The sequence below is a fragment of the Microtus pennsylvanicus genome, chromosome 15 (genome assembly GCF_037038515.1).
Source record: "Microtus pennsylvanicus isolate mMicPen1 chromosome 15, mMicPen1.hap1, whole genome shotgun sequence".
Taxonomy (NCBI): Eukaryota; Metazoa; Chordata; class Mammalia; order Rodentia; family Cricetidae; genus Microtus; species Microtus pennsylvanicus.
In genome coordinates, this window is record NC_134593.1 from 29,408,930 (window position 1) to 29,426,473 (window position 17,544).

General features: G+C 46.4%; 1 protein-coding gene across 2 annotated transcripts in view; it reads left to right on the forward strand.

The window, feature by feature from the left end:
* Positions 1-1,632: 1,632 nt before the first annotated feature.
* Positions 1,633-17,544, forward strand: part of Bin3 (bridging integrator 3) — a 36,899-nt gene continuing 20,987 nt past the window's right edge. The window contains exon 1 of one of the 2 annotated variants that reach the window (XM_075949212.1): positions 1,633-1,732. In XM_075949212.1, the coding sequence (XP_075805327.1) occupies positions 1,725-1,732 (8 nt within the window). In that variant the 5' untranslated portion in view covers positions 1,633-1,724. Of the gene's footprint in view, positions 1,733-1,849; positions 1,949-17,544 lie in introns of those variants that run through there. The other variant, XM_075949214.1, reaches the window with a different exon arrangement.

Below are 17,544 nucleotides of genomic sequence, written 5' to 3' on the forward strand. Positions count from 1 at the left end.
AAGATGTTCTACCCCCTTCCGTTCATCTTCCCTGTACAAAAAGCAGTAAGGACCAAAACCCGCCCCACCCAATCTCTCTGCCCGAGCTGTGCTTCAAGGATTCTGGGTCTTCACTAAGACGCTCCTGTGCTTATGCTTGCTCATTTCCTGGGGGGAAAAAAAAGGCGTGGTGATGGAGCTAATCTACGTGATGATTTGGGGGCCCACCTCCCACTGAAAGACACCTACTCTGCTACCATTGGAGCCTTTTTAAACTAAACTAAGAACCATCCCTGTTCCTCTTACCCTGAGGTTCTGTGCCCTAGGAATTTGGGACACATTGTATATACCTTATGCTCTAGGTCACAGGGGCTTAGCTGCTCCCCAGGTCCTGCCTACCACCATTAAGGTCCATCTGAAGAAAGAGAATTCCTAGAGAGAAAACCAGGAGGTAGGATCTCACTACTTGCCTTTCTCGCTTGTAAAACAGGAACTTGGGCAAAGAAACACAGTTCAGTTCAGAAGTCTAGGCAGTTTGTGATACGCTGAGGTTCTGAACACTGGTGCCAAAGACAACTCAGCTGTTTGCCTAGCTCTTATTCTTCTACAATCCCATGTACAGCTCCAGGGCCCCCTAACGGGCTGCCCAGCACCTTGTTCTATATTCTAGCTCCTCCTCCTCCTCCTCTTCTTCTTCTTCTTCTTCTTCTTCTTCTTCTTCTTCTTCTTCTTCTTCTTCTTCTTCTCCTTCTCCTTCTCCTCCTCCTCCTCCTCCTCCTCCTCCTCCTCCTTCTCCTCCTCATCCTCTTTCTCCACCTCCTCGTCCTCTTTCTTCTCCCCTCTCCTCCTCCCCCTTCCTCCTTTCTTGTTACCTCTTTCCGAAAGACCATAGCTCTGAAAGGGCAAAGGGACAAGGTCAATACTCCTTTTGCAAGGCTGTATCCCTCAGGTTAGCCTCATACCTGGCACATTATTGTTAAATGAATGACTAGAACTTGGGATCTTTCCTAATATTGTTGCGGAGTTCTCCATACCCCCTCCTCTTTTGTTGTTTTGTTTTATGGGTTTTGGAGTATTATTTTATCTTGAGACAAGTATTGATTATGAAGCCCAGATGGGCCTTGCATTTGCTGCGTAGCCTAGACTAGCCTCAAACTCATGACCCCTTTCTACCTCAACCTCCAGGGTGTTGTGATTATAGGTACATGTCATCACACCGGTGCTCTCTGCGTCCTCTCTCATCGAATAGCTTCAGACTATTGTACCCTGAAAAGCACCTACTCTGCTACCATTTGAGACCTGAATCATCTTGAGAGGGGGAGGGGAACCTGCTTGTTGTTACAGGTGATGCGTGTGAGACATGCACTATTTTATAGATACCAAAGAGTTTAGAGCAAACGCAAGCTTCTTGTCTACTGCGTCTCCTCTAGCTGCTTCCCCACGACAGTTGTTGCTTGTGTCTCGGGGTCAGAAACCAAGCATCAGACAGAGAAACTGCCGTGACTAGCTCGGGAAGGGCTCTACGTAGACAGCCCCACAACCCGACTCAGAACCGTAGTCTGCAAAAGAAACTCCGCCTCAAACAGCAAGCGAAGTGTTAACGCGTAGGCCCGCCCCCTTCCCGCCTCTTCCGGGCAGAGGAGGCGGGTCCCACATCACTTCCTGGAGACTGATCGAATCCGGAAGTGATCCTCGAGAACCGAGTTTCTGCAGAGGACCCCGGCAGCAGGCGTGGGTTTGGGACCATGAGCTGGTGAGTGAGGCCGAGCGGCGTCGGCTGGAGCCAGGAGCGACCCAACAGCCCGGCTCCTTAGCGGTTCCGGGAACCTCCTCGGTTGCCCTCCCGGAGGCTCCATCTCTCGGCCGGACTCCCGGGAAGGCAGGCTGGTGGATCCCCTGGCCTGGGACCCCCGCGTCTGATCCTGTTGCCTGCTTTCTCTCCCAACTCGTCTCCTTCCAGCTCCTTGGTGTAAGGAGCTCTTCCCTCTTCTCTCAAATATCCATTGAGGTGGAGTTAGTGTCTTCCTTCGCTCCCGGGGGCATCTCCCCACCGCCTCTTCCTCCTCCCCGCCCCCCAGCTGAGTCCCTCACTGAGGGAGTCTAAGCACAGTTCTCTGATCAAAAATCCATCTGCTTTCAGACAGATGAAATAATACCACCCTAACGGTCCTTAAAAGACAAAATTATTTTTAGGAATTTAAAAATCGATTCTCACATGGAAGGGACCAAAATCACACCACACACACCCTTTTAAAGTGTGTCTGGACGATTCGAATCTTTCCAGAGGTGTGACCTACTGCCCGCTCTCTAAAATAAACATAATTCGCTTAAACACTATGGGGATCATAAAACCAAGGAGCCCCGGAACTAGAGCATCACTGCTGCAAGTGATGAGCTCACGGTGGAGACTTTCTAATGTTCGTGGCTAGCTTATGGTGGAAGGTCCTCATTTTTTCCAAAAGTCTTATTTATTTATTACTCTGGATTATTTTTATAGTCACAGGGGAAAAAAAGCTATGTATTTTCTACCTTCTTTAAAGGCTGTCCTTGTCAAAGACTTTACCATTAGACCCAAGAGCCTGTGTGTCCACAATCCCCCGTCTCACAAACTCCAACTGCTTATAATGAATGTGTATGAATAAATTGGCTCCCAGAGAAGTACGAGATGAATCGGAGCCCAAGGACCATTAATGTAGGGGGCCTTACCTGCTCAGAGCCCAGCCTGTTATGCAAAATAAGTGCATGGTAACCAGCTATCAATGAATGAAATTAGCCTGTCACCCTCTGGGAAGGCTTTCACGCTTGACCACCAGTGGAGACCAAGCTTCGGCCACAAGCAGCTCTTGTCACTCAATGTCAAGGAGAGCTCTCTAATGTACAGTGTAAGCCATTTCTGCCCCTTCCTCCACCTGCTTCTCAGACTGAGATTAATTTGTGGACAAATGTCAAGCGGGTGAAGAAGCCATGACGGGACAGCCCCTGCGACTCAAATGTCAAGCGGGTGAAGAAGCCATGACGGGACAGCCCCTGCGACTCTCTAATAAGCCCCTGCAGGAGCTGTTCATTTTCCCTCAACCTCTTGTTCCAAGAAGCCCAACAGAGGCCTGGAACCCCCAAAAAAGCTAACTTTCCCATCTTGTATCACTTGGCTACTGACAGGGTAGGGGGCACTTCTGCAAGCCCCTTTCCTAAAGGAATTAATTGTTTGAAGCCTCAGTCTGAGTCCCCCAGCCTTGTGACGGTAGAAGTGATCTCGTTTTGTGCACCTTGAATCTTTGAATCTCTCTCGCTTAATTTTTTTTTTCTGATGTAGAAAGCAGAAAGTACATGTGCTTTTTGTTTGTTTATTTGTTTAGTCTGGCATTTATACTTTTTTAAAAAATGTAATTTTTTTTCTCTTCGCTGATTGGGAAGAGAGTAAGCAGAGACCACTAGTGGTATGGATTTTCTGGATGAGCTGACACAAGCTGCTCTCATTTGTCTTTCAGAATGTTTCTGTTTCTGAAAAGCTAGCATCCCATTTCCTGAAGCCCATCAGGTTGGAGAGAATTGAAACTGGCAATAACTAGCAGGAACTGAGCTTTTCACTAGCTAATTTACAGTGCAGGCGCATCTTAGTACCTCCTCGGATTGAGGATCATAACCAAAAGGGTGGCTTTGTCCCTGGACGCTGAGATTCTTGTCTCTTCCTGTGTAGAGGGCTTCTACGTCATCTCTTGCGTGGACCCTGACCCTGTCTCCCAGAGAGGGGACCAACACCAGCGCCTGGGCACACAATCGCACTCAGTTCCTAGCTCAATGGCTGGCAAAGGAACGAGGGTTGGGTCCTTCTGATTCACTCCTAGCGTGGTTTTCCTGCTCCCAGAATGAATCTCTCCATTCATCTGAGATCGGAATTTTCACTAGGGGAAGAGACCAGAGTGACGTAGAGCCTTCATGGGAGGCTGATGCCCAAGGTCAAGTTCACCAAGTACATTGACTGTGCCAAGCATCGTTAAATAAGGCCTAAGGCTATCATGGCCCGTGGTGCCCAAAGGGTATCCATTGTTCTGGACTAGGCTGTACTTTCAAAATGTCACGGTGAGAAATGTCTAATATTGATGCCCTTTGCACACTGTGGACTTTGCATGAAGAGTAAGAGGCTTTTGTTTTCTGCTTCCTCTGTGCAGGCAGCCTGCTGGCCCCCTGTTTATTTAGTGAGTACCTGCACTGCCACCCACCCACCTATTAGCCTTCCAGCAAGGCTTATTTCCAGTGATCTGTCCTAGTAGAAAGAAAGCATTGGATATTTGCCCTTCAGAGCATTAATTCACTTGTTGGCCCCAAATCAAACGCCCCCTATTTCTTCCTCACCCCTACTCCACCAGTTTCTGCTAAGTGTGTTCAATATGATGGATAGCGAAAATTAAGTACAGTTAAGAGTGGTTGCCAGGCGTGGTTGGCACATGCCTTTAATTCAAGCACTAGGGAAGGAGAGGCAAGTGGATCATTGTGAGTTCAAGGCCATCTGGTCTACAGTGTGAGTTCCAGGCCAGTCAGGGCTACACAGTGAGACCCTGTATCCAAAACAAACAAGAATAGTGACTTTAATGAAGCTGGCTCCAGGAATCGTAGCTTTCTCTGGAGCCACATACCTCGATAATCTGAGGTTTCCGTGATGAGAGGGGAGCGTTGCTGAAGGTGGCTAGTCATTTGAGAAAGAAGGAAATTGAAAGTGTAGAGGTACGTTGCACTAGGAAGTCGAGTGCTGTGTTCAAGTCCAGGTTTCGCTGCTCACAGGGTGGCGGGTCAGCCTTTCCAGGACTTGATTCTCCCTCTGTAACACGAGGAAGTAGATAATCCCAGAAGCTCCTCTGCTGTTGGTGTCTGCCGGTAAGCGTGAATACTGTTTGCAGATAGGGCATCAGGCTGCTGATTCTCATTCACCTTCCCTTAGATGTTGCTGTTCCTCAGACCCAGCCCACAGTGCGTTTGGAAGGTGAACAAGTGATATTCCACAGCCAGAGTGTCTGGGAGGTTAGGTGTCAGTAAAGGCCTTCTCCTCTTGAGGCCCTTTTAGGTTCTGATGGGTTTATGGAGCTGTATAGTGTGATGCACACAGGTGGTACTCAGCCGATCTGTGCTGACTAAATGCTGGTAAACGCTGACGGTATCCAGAGGTGCTGGATGCTGAGGGACATTGGAGGCTGTCCGAGTCAACACCTTCCTTTAATAAGTGCCTGGAAAGTACTAGAGAGCACATGTCAGGATGATGTCAAGAAGCATTCCAAGCAGATTTAATTAGTTTATTTGTATTTTATGAACATTGGTGTTTTTGCCTGCGTCTGTGTCTATGCGAGGGTGTTGGATCCCCTGGAACAGGAGTTACAGTCGTGAGCTGCCATGTGGGTGCTGGGAATTGAACCCGGGTCCTCTGGAAGAACAGCCAGTGCTCTTTAATACTGAGCCAACTCTCCAGCCCTCCAAGCAGATTTTAATTGAACTTTGACCTAGAAAGTGCCTACTGTTTCCATGGGGACCTGAGGGAGAGATCCAGGTGAAGAGTGTGGGAAAGGTGATTGGCGAGAGCGCATGCGAGTGTTTGGTAGGGATGGTCAGTAGGAAAGCCGACACACTAAGGAGTGGTTGAACAGAGGTGTCCCTGGTGGGAATTGGCACTCTAATTTGGAGTCACTTTTTGTACTCCTGTCATTGCCCTGCTGAGGAACTGAAATTGAGCCTGGCCTTTGGAAAATTGAAGGCTTTTAAGCAGGGAGGTAGGCTAGCAAAAGCTGTGATTTACATTATTGTGGCTTTGGCCTGCAGGGTAGCTCAGAAAGGAACAAGAGTGAAGTCATGAAAGCCTTCCTTCTTGTGTGATATCTTCCCAATGGTTTTATCACAATTTACAGTTAGAAATACAACCCCCGTGTGTGTGTGTGTGTGTGTGTGTCTGTGTATGTGTGTGTGCGTGTGCGCGTGCGCGCGCGCGCGTGCGTGCGTGCGTGCGTGTGTGTGTGTGTGTGTGTGTGTGTGTGTGCTAACCAGAGAGCACTCTTGTATGTTGTTCCTCAGGTGCCCCCACCTTGGTTTTTTTTTTTCCAGCAAGCCCCAGGGTTCCACCTCCACCTCTCTCCATTGCACTGGATTCCAAGCACTGGCCACCTTACTTGGCATTTTACATGTCTGCTGGGATTTGAGCTCAGTCCTCACACTTGCAAGGCATCTTAAGCACCTGAGCATGTCCTGCGGCCTAGAAATATCTTTGACACCTCTCTCTCTCTCCCTCTCTCTCTTTCTCTTTTTCTCTCTGTCTCTCTCTCACACGCACACACACACTGCACATACATACGTGCACATTCATATGCAATAAAAGTTTCACATGGTATATATTTCAGCATCTTCTGTTATTTTCTCTTTCATATTTTAAAGAATGATTTATCTTCATTGATTCTGTGACTACTTTTTATAAATCAATCAATATATATAGATAGATAGATAGAGATATAGTGTGTGAGTGTGTGTGTGTGCACGCGTGCATGCGTGTAACAATGTGTCACAGTTTAAACTGATCTATGTGCCCTGGATTAGAAACCCAGTGCCCAAAAAGAAAGTGGGTAGGTATTTTACACGGACTCCAGTTTGAAAGACAACAGTGCAAGCACATGGTCACAAATAATCAGATTACAAACCAGCACTGTAACTTCAGCAACCTAAATACAGGTGTTTATGTGGCCGGTTTTGCTTGGTTATAAGACCTTGACTAAAAATAAACATTTTAAAGTGGGGGGGGGGCTGTGAGGATGTAAGTCAGTGGTAGAGCTATTGCTTAGCATGCCAAAGGCTTTAGGTTCAATCCCCAGTACCAGAAGAAAGACAGAGACAGAGGAAGGAGGGAGAGAGAGGAAGGGAGGGGAAGAGAGGAGAACTGCAGAGGGGCGGCTGTAAAGAATATCTACCCATCGCTTGTCGCCTTCCAGGAAAGGGAGCCACCGGAGGGGCAAAAAGTGTCTGAGGGTGAGGAGTAGTGGGAACTCACGGGGGTGTTGGGGGCTGGAGGGGTAAACTGGACTCTGGCACAGCCTGGACCCCAGATGAAACACCTACCCGAAGCCAGCTTTGTCACTGTAGAGGTCCAGCAACTGTAATATTTGGACATAGTGAAGTGGCATGTTCCGTGAGCCAAGTAGCCAGGCATAGTGGCACACACACATAATCCCAGCACTTGGAATGCTGAGGCAAGAGCATCGTGAGTTTGAGGCCAGCCTGGGCTAGAGCTGGAGAGTGAGGCCTAGGTCTGTATATGAGCATGGCTGAGTCCCGGAGTATACTGCTTCCGAGAGTGTAAAAGCTGGCGTCTCAGTGACATTTGCTGCTTACATAAGGTTTAGACCAAGAAAATGAGACTAGGCTTTGCTTCTGGACACATGTAGTGAAAATGTGGGGAAGAAGATAAGAAATCCTGGACTCAGAATGGTGATTATTCTGGAGTATCAAAAAGGAAAGCAGTAAGGCAGGCTCATTGGGGGCTCCAGCGGCTTCTGTACAGTTGGGCACCTGGCATTTCCTACCCTCATGTCTTGCCGAGAATGAGAAAAGATGATGGCCTGTCTGTCAAACACTAGAAGTTTCTTAGATAATTGTTACCAGACACCTTGAATCTTCTGTCTTCTATTTTCTTGGCCTTTAAGCACATGACAGCCTCTGAACCACTAGCACAAATCCTCGCGCTGTTTAGGGAGAAATCCCCCTGCCGGGTTATAAGCCGAGGGATAGCTTAGCCCCGCTTGTGGTACAGTGTACTGTAGGATCGCTGCTTGCCTCAAGAACAACACACAATTTCGAGTTTTCTGACCCCTGCCTCGGGTATTTTTATTTCTGTCGCTTTGTGCAGCCCTCCCTCTAGGCCTCAGTTTGGTCTTCATCACAGTGGCTTGCCACCAGCGTCACAGCAGATCTCTCCACACCAGTGACTCCTGTCAGGAGCCGTTTCAAGCACTGAACTCACTCGGCTCCCTCAGCGGCCTTGTAGGATAAGTAGATACTTGCCCTGTTTTGTAGGTCAGGAAACCGAGGAAGTTGAGATAACTTGTGTGAATGTCACAGCTGACCGGCACAGCCAGGACTTGAACCCCAGCATCCTGACACCAGCCCTCCTCCTGTGCTGCCCCTGTGAGGCCCAGGAGTTGAGCGCTTCATGGGAGTCACTTTTTCAGAAGTCTCTAGAATCTGGCCATAGCAGGTGCTTAATAAATGCTCGCTTTAACTAGGTGGCACCTTCGTTCACATGACCTGACACCATGTAATGCATTCTGTCTCCGCTTCAGAGGGCAGAGTGGGGAGCAGCGGGAAGGAGGGATCACAGCTGAGCCGCTTGATTGTCCTGGTCCCACTTACAAGTCAGCCAAGCCACAAAGTCATGGACTCTATTTTTAACTGTGCACACGCCCTCTTCAAACAAATAACAGGTCGGGGGTCCTGTTCCACCTTCTCTCATCTGGGATGTAGCTAATTCATGCCAAGCACGTCAAGGGCAGGAGGCTGTGGTCATGGGCACTGAGGTGGAGAATTTTAGCCCAGGTTGCTACCCTCTGAGGGAGTCTGTCCTGCTCTTTCTCAGGCTGACCTTTCTCTGGCCTTCAGCATAGCAACTAGAAAAGAGAGATCCATTGAACACCTGTTCCAACAGGGCCACATGATGTGGTAAGCTCTGCCTGGCCCTGACCCAGGCCCTGGTCCTCTACTTTGCTGAATGTTAAGTTGGTGGTGGCCTTGTGGGCCTCAAACCAGAGCAGGCAGGACTCCAAAGACAGTCTATGAAGGATGGGGGCAGGGCCAGGGCCCCAGAGAAGCTGCTGCCTCACGCCCACCTTCCTCTCTTACTGAGACAGTGACTCAGGCCCAGACCACTCCCTGGGGAGCCAGGGTTTCCAGCCACTATCAACCACCGCCTACTCTTGCTCAGCTTTCCTTTCTTCTCACCCCCACCCCAGCTCCGGGTGTCTGTGTGTCTCTTGCCCAGCTGGACATATCAAAAGGTACAGAACGGGGGAGCCTGAATCGTTCTGGGGGTTCTTCCCACCCCCAGGCCTAGCTTCCCATTTACTAGCAGCAAATCTTGGAAAGCCAGCCGAAGCCAAGAGAGCTCACAGAGGTTTGAACTACCTGCCGCTGCATATGCTGAGCACAGGGGATGCTCCCAAGAAGGCAGGAATTGAGTGATGTGCTGGGGTGACCCGGGGATCCCCACGCAGCCACCATCTGGGCCGGCCTGTTGTCTCTGCCCCTGCAGCAGAGGCGGGTGAGGAAACAAAAGATTGAGAAACCTAGCAAATGGAGAAAGCAGAAGAACCGTTTGTAAATAGATGTTACACAAGAGCAGGACCCTGTTTGGAAGGTTCCACCGAGACAGAATTAGCCAACTGGCATCATGCTGCTAATAGACATATTTACTGTTTGAAAGAAGTATATTTGTAGCTTTGGAGAACATCCTGTTGACTTTTCTTTATTGTGAGTCCTTTCCCTCTGTAAACATGGGTTTTGTTTTGTTTTTGTTTTCTTTCTTTCTGAGGTGAGGCGTGTTAGAGGTTGAGGACTGTTTTCTCCATTTTGTTAGTGAGACCAAAATATCCCTTCCCCTGGCCCCTGGAGCCTGTGTTTATAGAGTGGCCAGCAGAGCTGAGGAGTGACTCCCATTCCAGAGAGAACCACAGACTTCTTGATTTCTCCCAGAACACAGAGATTCTCTGGGGAGCAGGCCTTACTTTCTCTCTGGGCTACTGCTTGCCCCCTTGGCCTCCTTGTCCTGGAGGACCAGCGGCCTGTGACCCAGCCCCTCCTAGCTGTCACTCATGCATGCTGCCACCCCCTAGAGCAGCTGTTCCGCCTAGCCTGACTCTGCCACAGCTTGGGGAGGCAGAGAGTCTGGTGAAATATAGCTGGACTGCAGTTTCTTTCTCTTGTTCCCTCCCTGTCATCTTCCACTGTCCACTAGGAGTATGCCCCATACCAGTGCCAGGGAGTATCCCATCTGCCCCCGGTTTCTAGCCATTTCTGGGCACAATGGGGTTATATCCAATAACCCAGGAGACTCCTCTCCCTTTGTAGTATCCTCAAAAGCTCTTTAGAATGCCTTGCCTTGGGGACTAGCGAGGTGGCTCAGTGGTTAAGAGCAGTTGCTGCTCTTGCAGAGACCCAAGTTCAATTCCCAGCACTTAAATAGTGCCTAACCACAATCTGTAACTCTACTTCCAGGTATCTGACAGCCTCTTCTGGCTTCTGCAGGCATGTGGTATACATGCCTGCATGCAGGCATAAGACTCATACACATAAATAAAAGTTAGTTATATTCTTGACTCAAGCTTTGATAACTTCTCCGGGCTTTGCTTCAGAGGTCAAAGGCCAGCTCTGATCTGTAGCTAGCTAGTGGCATTCCTTGTCTGTTTAGTTTTGATCACACATAAGATTGGAAGCCGTTACCTTTTCTGTTCTTTATATACCCTGTCTACGAGTGCATGTGGTGGGGGAGGTGGTGGTTTATGTTTTTAGGACCCCTAAGTCACAGTGTAGTATTTTGCAGGACCCAAGCTTGGGACAGTTGAATTCCTTTTACTCATTCATGAAATAAACGCTCTATGAGGTCATGGCATGGGTTTTCCTTATTTGTTCCCAGAACCTAGCATCGCACTTTTCACAAAAGGTAGCCCTTTAGTAATGATACATTTAATGTTCAGCCAAAGGCTGAGAATGTTGCGCTATGCCTAAGACCATACCTGCCAGGATCGCAGAGAAGGAAAGCATTCAGTCCGTGTCCTTGATGAGCTGTGTATCATAATCAGAAAGCAAAATACAGAGGCGTAGTGGTTGACTAGCCTGTGCTCTTTATCAGGCGAACACTTCAGAATGACAGGGTGGTTCAATATTAGGAAACATATTTGCTCATTTCATCCCAGTGATACGTCATAGGAGAGTAAACTGCTCACCCAGATGCATGCTGCCAAGACATTGGTCTGCCAAAAATGCAATCTCTGTGTCTTCTAGTAATCTAGCAGCAGACAGCTGTTTCCTTCCTCTGCGGGCTTTGTGTCTGAAATCAGTGGCTCCCTTCATGTCGCATAGTGGAAGATCAAGTGCAAATCCATCTTATTCTTACGGCAACAACAAAAGACCACTTCTAGCCAACACAGTAACTAGACAAGAAGCAGGTATAAGTATTGGTAAGGAAAAGGAACATTTGATCATTATTTTCCTGTACATATTTGGAAAACCTAGTGAGTTTCCCTTCCACAGTTGAATTTCTTAGGCTATATAGGATAACTGTAGGTATGGTGAGTGGTTGTAGGGTAAATTACCCAGCAAGACAGAGTGGGGAAAAAAAAAAACATCTCATGGGGATGGGGGAGCGGGATTAACCTCCATGAAACATACCTAAGACATAAAGAGCTAAATGTTTCACATTTAAATATTACCTTGGGCTCTTTAAATAGCCAGCAAAATAAATGTAGAAGCCCTGTTTAAGAAAGAAAGAGAGGGGTGGAGGAGGGAGAGAAAAAGGGAGGAAAGGAAAAGAAACAAAGAATTGAGCTGTAAGACTAAGGGCACAGTAAAAAGACTCGAATGAGCAGATGGGAATATTGCTGCCCTAAGTGTAAACTTATGTGTCTATGGATGCGGGTTCTTCACACACTTAAAGTCCTATGAGTGTGATACATCTCTAATGATATTAAATATATTTATAGGGTTTTAGTATGGAGAGAGGACATAGCAGATGATTCATCTTGACTAATAAAACAAAAATAGCTCTAAATATTACCTGAGAAAGACATGCAATGATAAGGAATTCATTTTACTTGATGTTAAGAGTTTTTTGCAACCCTAAATAGTTAAGCCCATGTTATTAGCCTGTGCTATGGAACAGCAGAAATATTTAACACCAATACATGATTTTTTCAAAGATACTTTCTAAGTCATGCATGGAGGTGCATTCCTATAATCCCAGCACTTAGGAGGCTGAAGCAGGAGGACTGCTGTGAATTTAATGTCAGCTTGTGCTATAGAATGAGTTCCAGGCTGGTGTGGGAACTATCTGAAATAAAAATTATACCAACACATGCCAAAAAAAAAAAGACTATATCGTACATGTTTGCGAGTGTGTATCAGGGCAAGCCTCCAGGTGCTGTGTGCCTTGTCTTTTGAGGTAGGATCTCACTGGCCTAGAACTCCAGGTAGTTTGAGCTAGTTAGCCAGCAAGCCCCAGGGATCGCCTGTCTTTATCTCTGGGATTATAGATTAAACTGTGTGCCAGCACGCCCAGCTTTGTGAGAAAGATACATTTTAATTCCTGTTAAAGCAACTGTCTAGTCACACACTTAAAATAAATTCTAAATGGATACAAGATTTAAGAGTGAAAAATAAACCACTAAAATTCATCTGGAAAGAAAGGAGACACAGAATAATCAAAATAACCTTAAGAAGAGCAAAGTTGGAAGGCTCTCATTTCCCAGCCGTAAAGCTTACTCCAAAGCTGCAGTAAGTCAGATGGGGTGGTACAGGCAGATAGACTAATGGAGTGAAATGGAGGGTGCAGAATAGACCTTTGCATTTGTGTCCAGTTGGTATTTTCACAAGACAACACAAAGATCTGTCTTCCCAACAAACAGCTGAGCTAAAAAGACAGTGTTTGCAGAGGAATAAGATGCATTGCACCATGTACAAGTCCCTCTAAGAGTGGAGTGAGGCCGGACTCAGGGACTCCATGCCAGGACTGGATGAAGTGGAGAGCCCAGCCATCTCCCTCCTTCCTTGAGCTTTACTCTGTCCTAGCAGAAGGATGAAGGATCCACCTCTGACAGAGAGCTCCACACTAGGGGATGTATAGGTGAATTTACTCTGGAAAACTAACAAAACCTCGCTTCAGGAACCCTCACTTGCATGAACAGTGTCCAGCCCCTTTAGAAGGAGCCCTAGCCTTGTGGTCACATGGTCCTGGTTTTCTAAACTGAAAGCATTTCTACCATAATTAACTGTTATTGTTGTTCACGCTTCTGACTTGTCGCTTTGTTTATTACTATTATTCCACTGATGTCACTCAGCTTTGACACAGCCTGTGCCTTCCTTAGGGTGGGGCTGGGAGATGAGTTGAGATTATAGTGTTTTACCCACCATTTATAAAGTGTTTGAGACATTTTTAATAAAACAAATGAGAAATGACTGGCTCTGACTTAGAAGTATACAAAAAGTACCTTTGAAATCACCTTTAAATTTATTTTTAAATTAAAGGAGAAACTGAGGATTATAGCTCACTGATAGAATGCTTGCCTGACAAGCTTGGGTTTAATTCCCAGCATTACAAAAATTGGGGGGGGAATTGGATTTAAAAATGAATCAAACACAAGTGATAGGTGAGCAGTTACATCAATGGAAATCAAACAATAAAACAAAGTATTTTCAGTTTATACACAAAAATAGTCATCAGTAAGGAGACAAAATCAATTTTAAATATTAATGGTAATTGTTTGAGAATCTGCTTAATGAACAGGAGCAATTCACATGAATACATTGATAAGACAGGGATTTCTAGTGTATTTAATGTGAAAGACACAACAAAGATAACAAAACTCATGATATGTCACCTGCAAGGACATCAGTGACAAATGGTTGCTGTCACTAACTCAGAGAGCATTGAGATTAATCATTGTACAAGAAATCTTGAACTGTGCCCTGAACACTTAGTCTATTTATAAAAGAAACATGAGGTTTTCCTAAATTTTCCATCAGTCTTAAAATTTATATTTATGCATCACCAGTTAGCAGGGAAACATGATTTCTTCCTACATTGGGAGTAGTAGAAAGCAAATTTCAATCAACTCTAACTGAGAAAAAAGCGAATTCTCTTTGTCCTTTGGGAAAATGATGCTGACTCTCCTGTGAAAAGACAAAGACCATGCAGCCAGGACTGTAGGAATGAAAATACAGAGACATATCAAGCTGTAAGGTTATTCTTGCTATCAGATATTTAATTACAATTCATATCCTACATACCAGATACTTACATTACGATTCATAACAGCAATAGAATTACAGCTATGAAGTAGCAATGAAATAGTTTATGGTTGGTTGGTGTCACCACCGTATGAAGAGGAACTGTGTTAACGGGTCTCAGCGTTAGGAAGGTTCTACTGGATCAACCAACGTGCTGTGTGCCTCAGAGTTTTCTTTTGTTCCCAAGTCATATATGTGAGACATCCAAGGAAGACATTTTAAGCCAATACATAAAGACTAGAAAGACCTCCAAAGAGACGGGAAAGGGAGGAGGGACTTTAAGCTGTCATTGACGTTGCCCAGAGAGGAGCCAGCTGGGAATCAACAGCACAAAGGACATCGCAAAAGGTCAAGCTCTGAAGATGCACTAGTCAAGTAAATGGTACAGAAACAGAAACCGGGCCTCGGCCTCAGCCTGCAGTGCGCTGAGGTGGTGGTGAGAGCTTCTAAAGTTGTTGTTATTAACTACTGAATTTCCTTTTCAAAGTGCACTAAATTAAAATTGTCTCATTGGGGTTAAAGTCATGGAATTTTAGGAAAACCTGATAGCAGAAACGCAAACAACTTTCCACAAGTATTAGAAGATAAAATTAAGCCATACCACGCCTTTATTCCCAGCACTCGGGACAGAGGAAGAGAAATCTCTGTGAGTTCAAGGCTAGCTTGGTCTACAAAGCGAGTTCCAGGGCAGCCAGGGCTGTTACACAGAGAAACCCTGTCTCAAACCAAAACCAAGAGAGAAAGAGAGAGAGAATTTAAAAAATGGTGTAAGCAGAGAAATCAGAGACAAGAAGGATGGATCGATGGATCAGTGCAAGACTGCAGGGGCGGAAGTAAACAACGCGGAGGGAGTCCACGCCATCAAGTGTGTGTTAGTGCCAGACTGAAACTGCAGTGAGAAGCAGCACAGTGGACGAGAACGCACCCAGGAGGTGCTGTGATGGAACCAAGGCAAACCTGCCATCCTTTGGAAATGAAAATGAGAAATGGACCACTTAAAAGGGGGTAGAAACCAGGGTGGCTTCAGCCTTCATGGAGACTTCACACTGGGATGTTGGAAGATAAAAAAGTAATGCCTTTGAAGTTCAAAAAGAAATTATGGCCAGGTATGTGCCACTTGCCTGTAATCCAGCCCCAGTGGGTGAGGCAAGAGGGTCACACTGGGAAAGTAGAGAAGCAGTGTGCGCCACTGACGTGGCTCAGCAGGCAGAGGCCCTTTCCTCCTACACCTGACAACCTGAGATCAATCCCTGGGACACACACAGTTGTCCTCCGACCTCCACACATGTACCCTAGCACACACATGTGCACACATACACAATCAATAAATGTGTAACATTTCAAAAAATAAAAACTGATGGTGGAACTATATTGGCATCTTCCAAGAGAATGAATAATAGTAATAAGTGCTGGTGAAAGCATGGGGGAGGGGAGCCTTATCCGCTGCTGATGGGAGTGTAAACTGGTCCCTCCGCTGTGGAAATCAGTACTGAGATCCCTCAAAGGAGGAATATAGAACTGCCGTGCGAGCCAGCTGTCGCCCTCCTGGAGCAGTGTGCCAAAGTGACACCTGCTCCGTGTTAATAGCCGTGCTGGTCACGAAACCAGGGGATGCGTCCAGCCTATGATTCTGGCAACAAATAAGTGGATAATGAAGATGGGGGACATGCACAAAGGAATTTTTTGCAACCATAAAGAAAAATGAAAGCATGACATTTGTAAGCCAAAAAGAGAGAGAGAGAGAGAGAGAGAGAGAGAGAGAGAGAGAGAGAGAGAGATTGATTGCAACTGGAAGTCATTATGTTAAACAAAACAAGCCAGTCTCCAAAAGGCAAATCCCATGTGTGTTTTTCCTCATGCAGAAGCTAGATTTGAAAGGGTGTGTGTGTGCATGTATCACAAAATTAGAGAAGGGATCACGAAAGGAAAAGATCTTAAGGGAAGTGGGAAGCGTAGATGGAGTGCTGGGATCCACAAAAGCTGAAGCAAAGACTAGATGAGAGAGGACCTCACCTAGTGGGAGACGGGCAAATGAGGCCAAAGTGTTCTGTTGCAAATGCGTGAAGATGCGGTAATGAAACCCATTACTTTGTCTACTATTTTAAAGACTTTTAAGGATTAGATTAAAAACCATGTTGACTTAAGCATATGTACATATATACAGCTAAAGGAAGTACTACATGGCATATATGCGTGTGTGTGTATATATAGGTCTATATATGTGTGCAGATGCATGCCCGTGTTGTAATTCACCTCCACTGCTTATTTTTGTCTTTGTGGTGTGTGTGCATTCAGGTTTCTCTATCATTTGTACTTCCCATGTCTTCCAAGTTTCCTACACTAATCAGATGCTATTTTTGTAGTTAAGAAAAAAAACTGAAGAGTTTTAGGGTTTTTTTGTTTGGTTGCTTTCCCTGCCCCCCTCCCTTTGGCTTATTTGAAGAATTACAGCAAGTGAAAAGAAGAAAACAGTAGCCACATTCTCACACCCAGAACTGAGGCTGCCAGCACTTGCGATTTGCCTCAGCTGTTTTCCTTCCAGCTCTTGTAAAAACATATATAGTTAACACCACTGAAACACTGGTCATCTTTAAGGCAGGGCATCTTCTTCCCTTCTATCTCACCCTTTCCTTGAATTTTCAATGAGAGCTTTCTAAGCACAGCTGTAGACTTAAGCGCTCCTTGTGGTAAGCTGGGCGGCGGGGTGGCTCTGCTTGGGTAGTGTTGCTGTGTGCCCGTTTCCCCATATGATCCAAGTGGTCCTGACAACATAATTTCCCAGTTTGGGACAGGAAATAATCAGAGAAACTGAGAAACAGCCCTGTGTGGACTCCATAGAAAAGAAAAGGTCACATTATCAGGCACAATGGAATGGAAGTTTCTCCCCCAAACTGGACCTAGAGCAGGAAAGCTGAGCCAGGGTGTCCTGGAGGAAGCACCACATAACTCAGACATGTGCTCACACACTGATGGGAATATGTCAGAGGGTCACAGGAACCAACTGCAAAGCTGTCTGTCAGTGGTCAGACCAGAGCAGTTCTTAGTAGCAAAATAAGGCAGTATTGGATTATGACCCCGAGTATAAAATAGCCGTGAGTCCAGGCCGATATGAATAGATAGTAAAATAAACAGTGGCTCCCTGGTGGAAAGAAGTAGGGGGAGGGGGAACCACAGAGGGAGAGCCTTTGAAGCCCTGACTTCCTCAGCCTGTGGCTCAGTCGGGGGCAGCAGGGCTGTCTCTTGTCTGCAGTGTGTCTGTGGGGAGATGTAACAAGAATGACTCTCTCCTTTTTTAAACATTTATTTTTATTTATGTTATGTGAATGTATGGATGTGTGCCACATGTGTGGGGGTGCCTGCCAGGGCCGGAGGAAGGCATCTGGTCCCCTAGAGCTAGAGTTGTCAGTGGCTGTAAGCCACCCCATGTGGGTGATGGGAACTGAACTCGGGTCCTCTGAAAGAGCAACCAGTATTCTCAATCCACTGAGCCATCTCTCCAGCCCCCCAAATCCAAGGGGTGGGGAGCATTTTAGCTATAAAATGCCC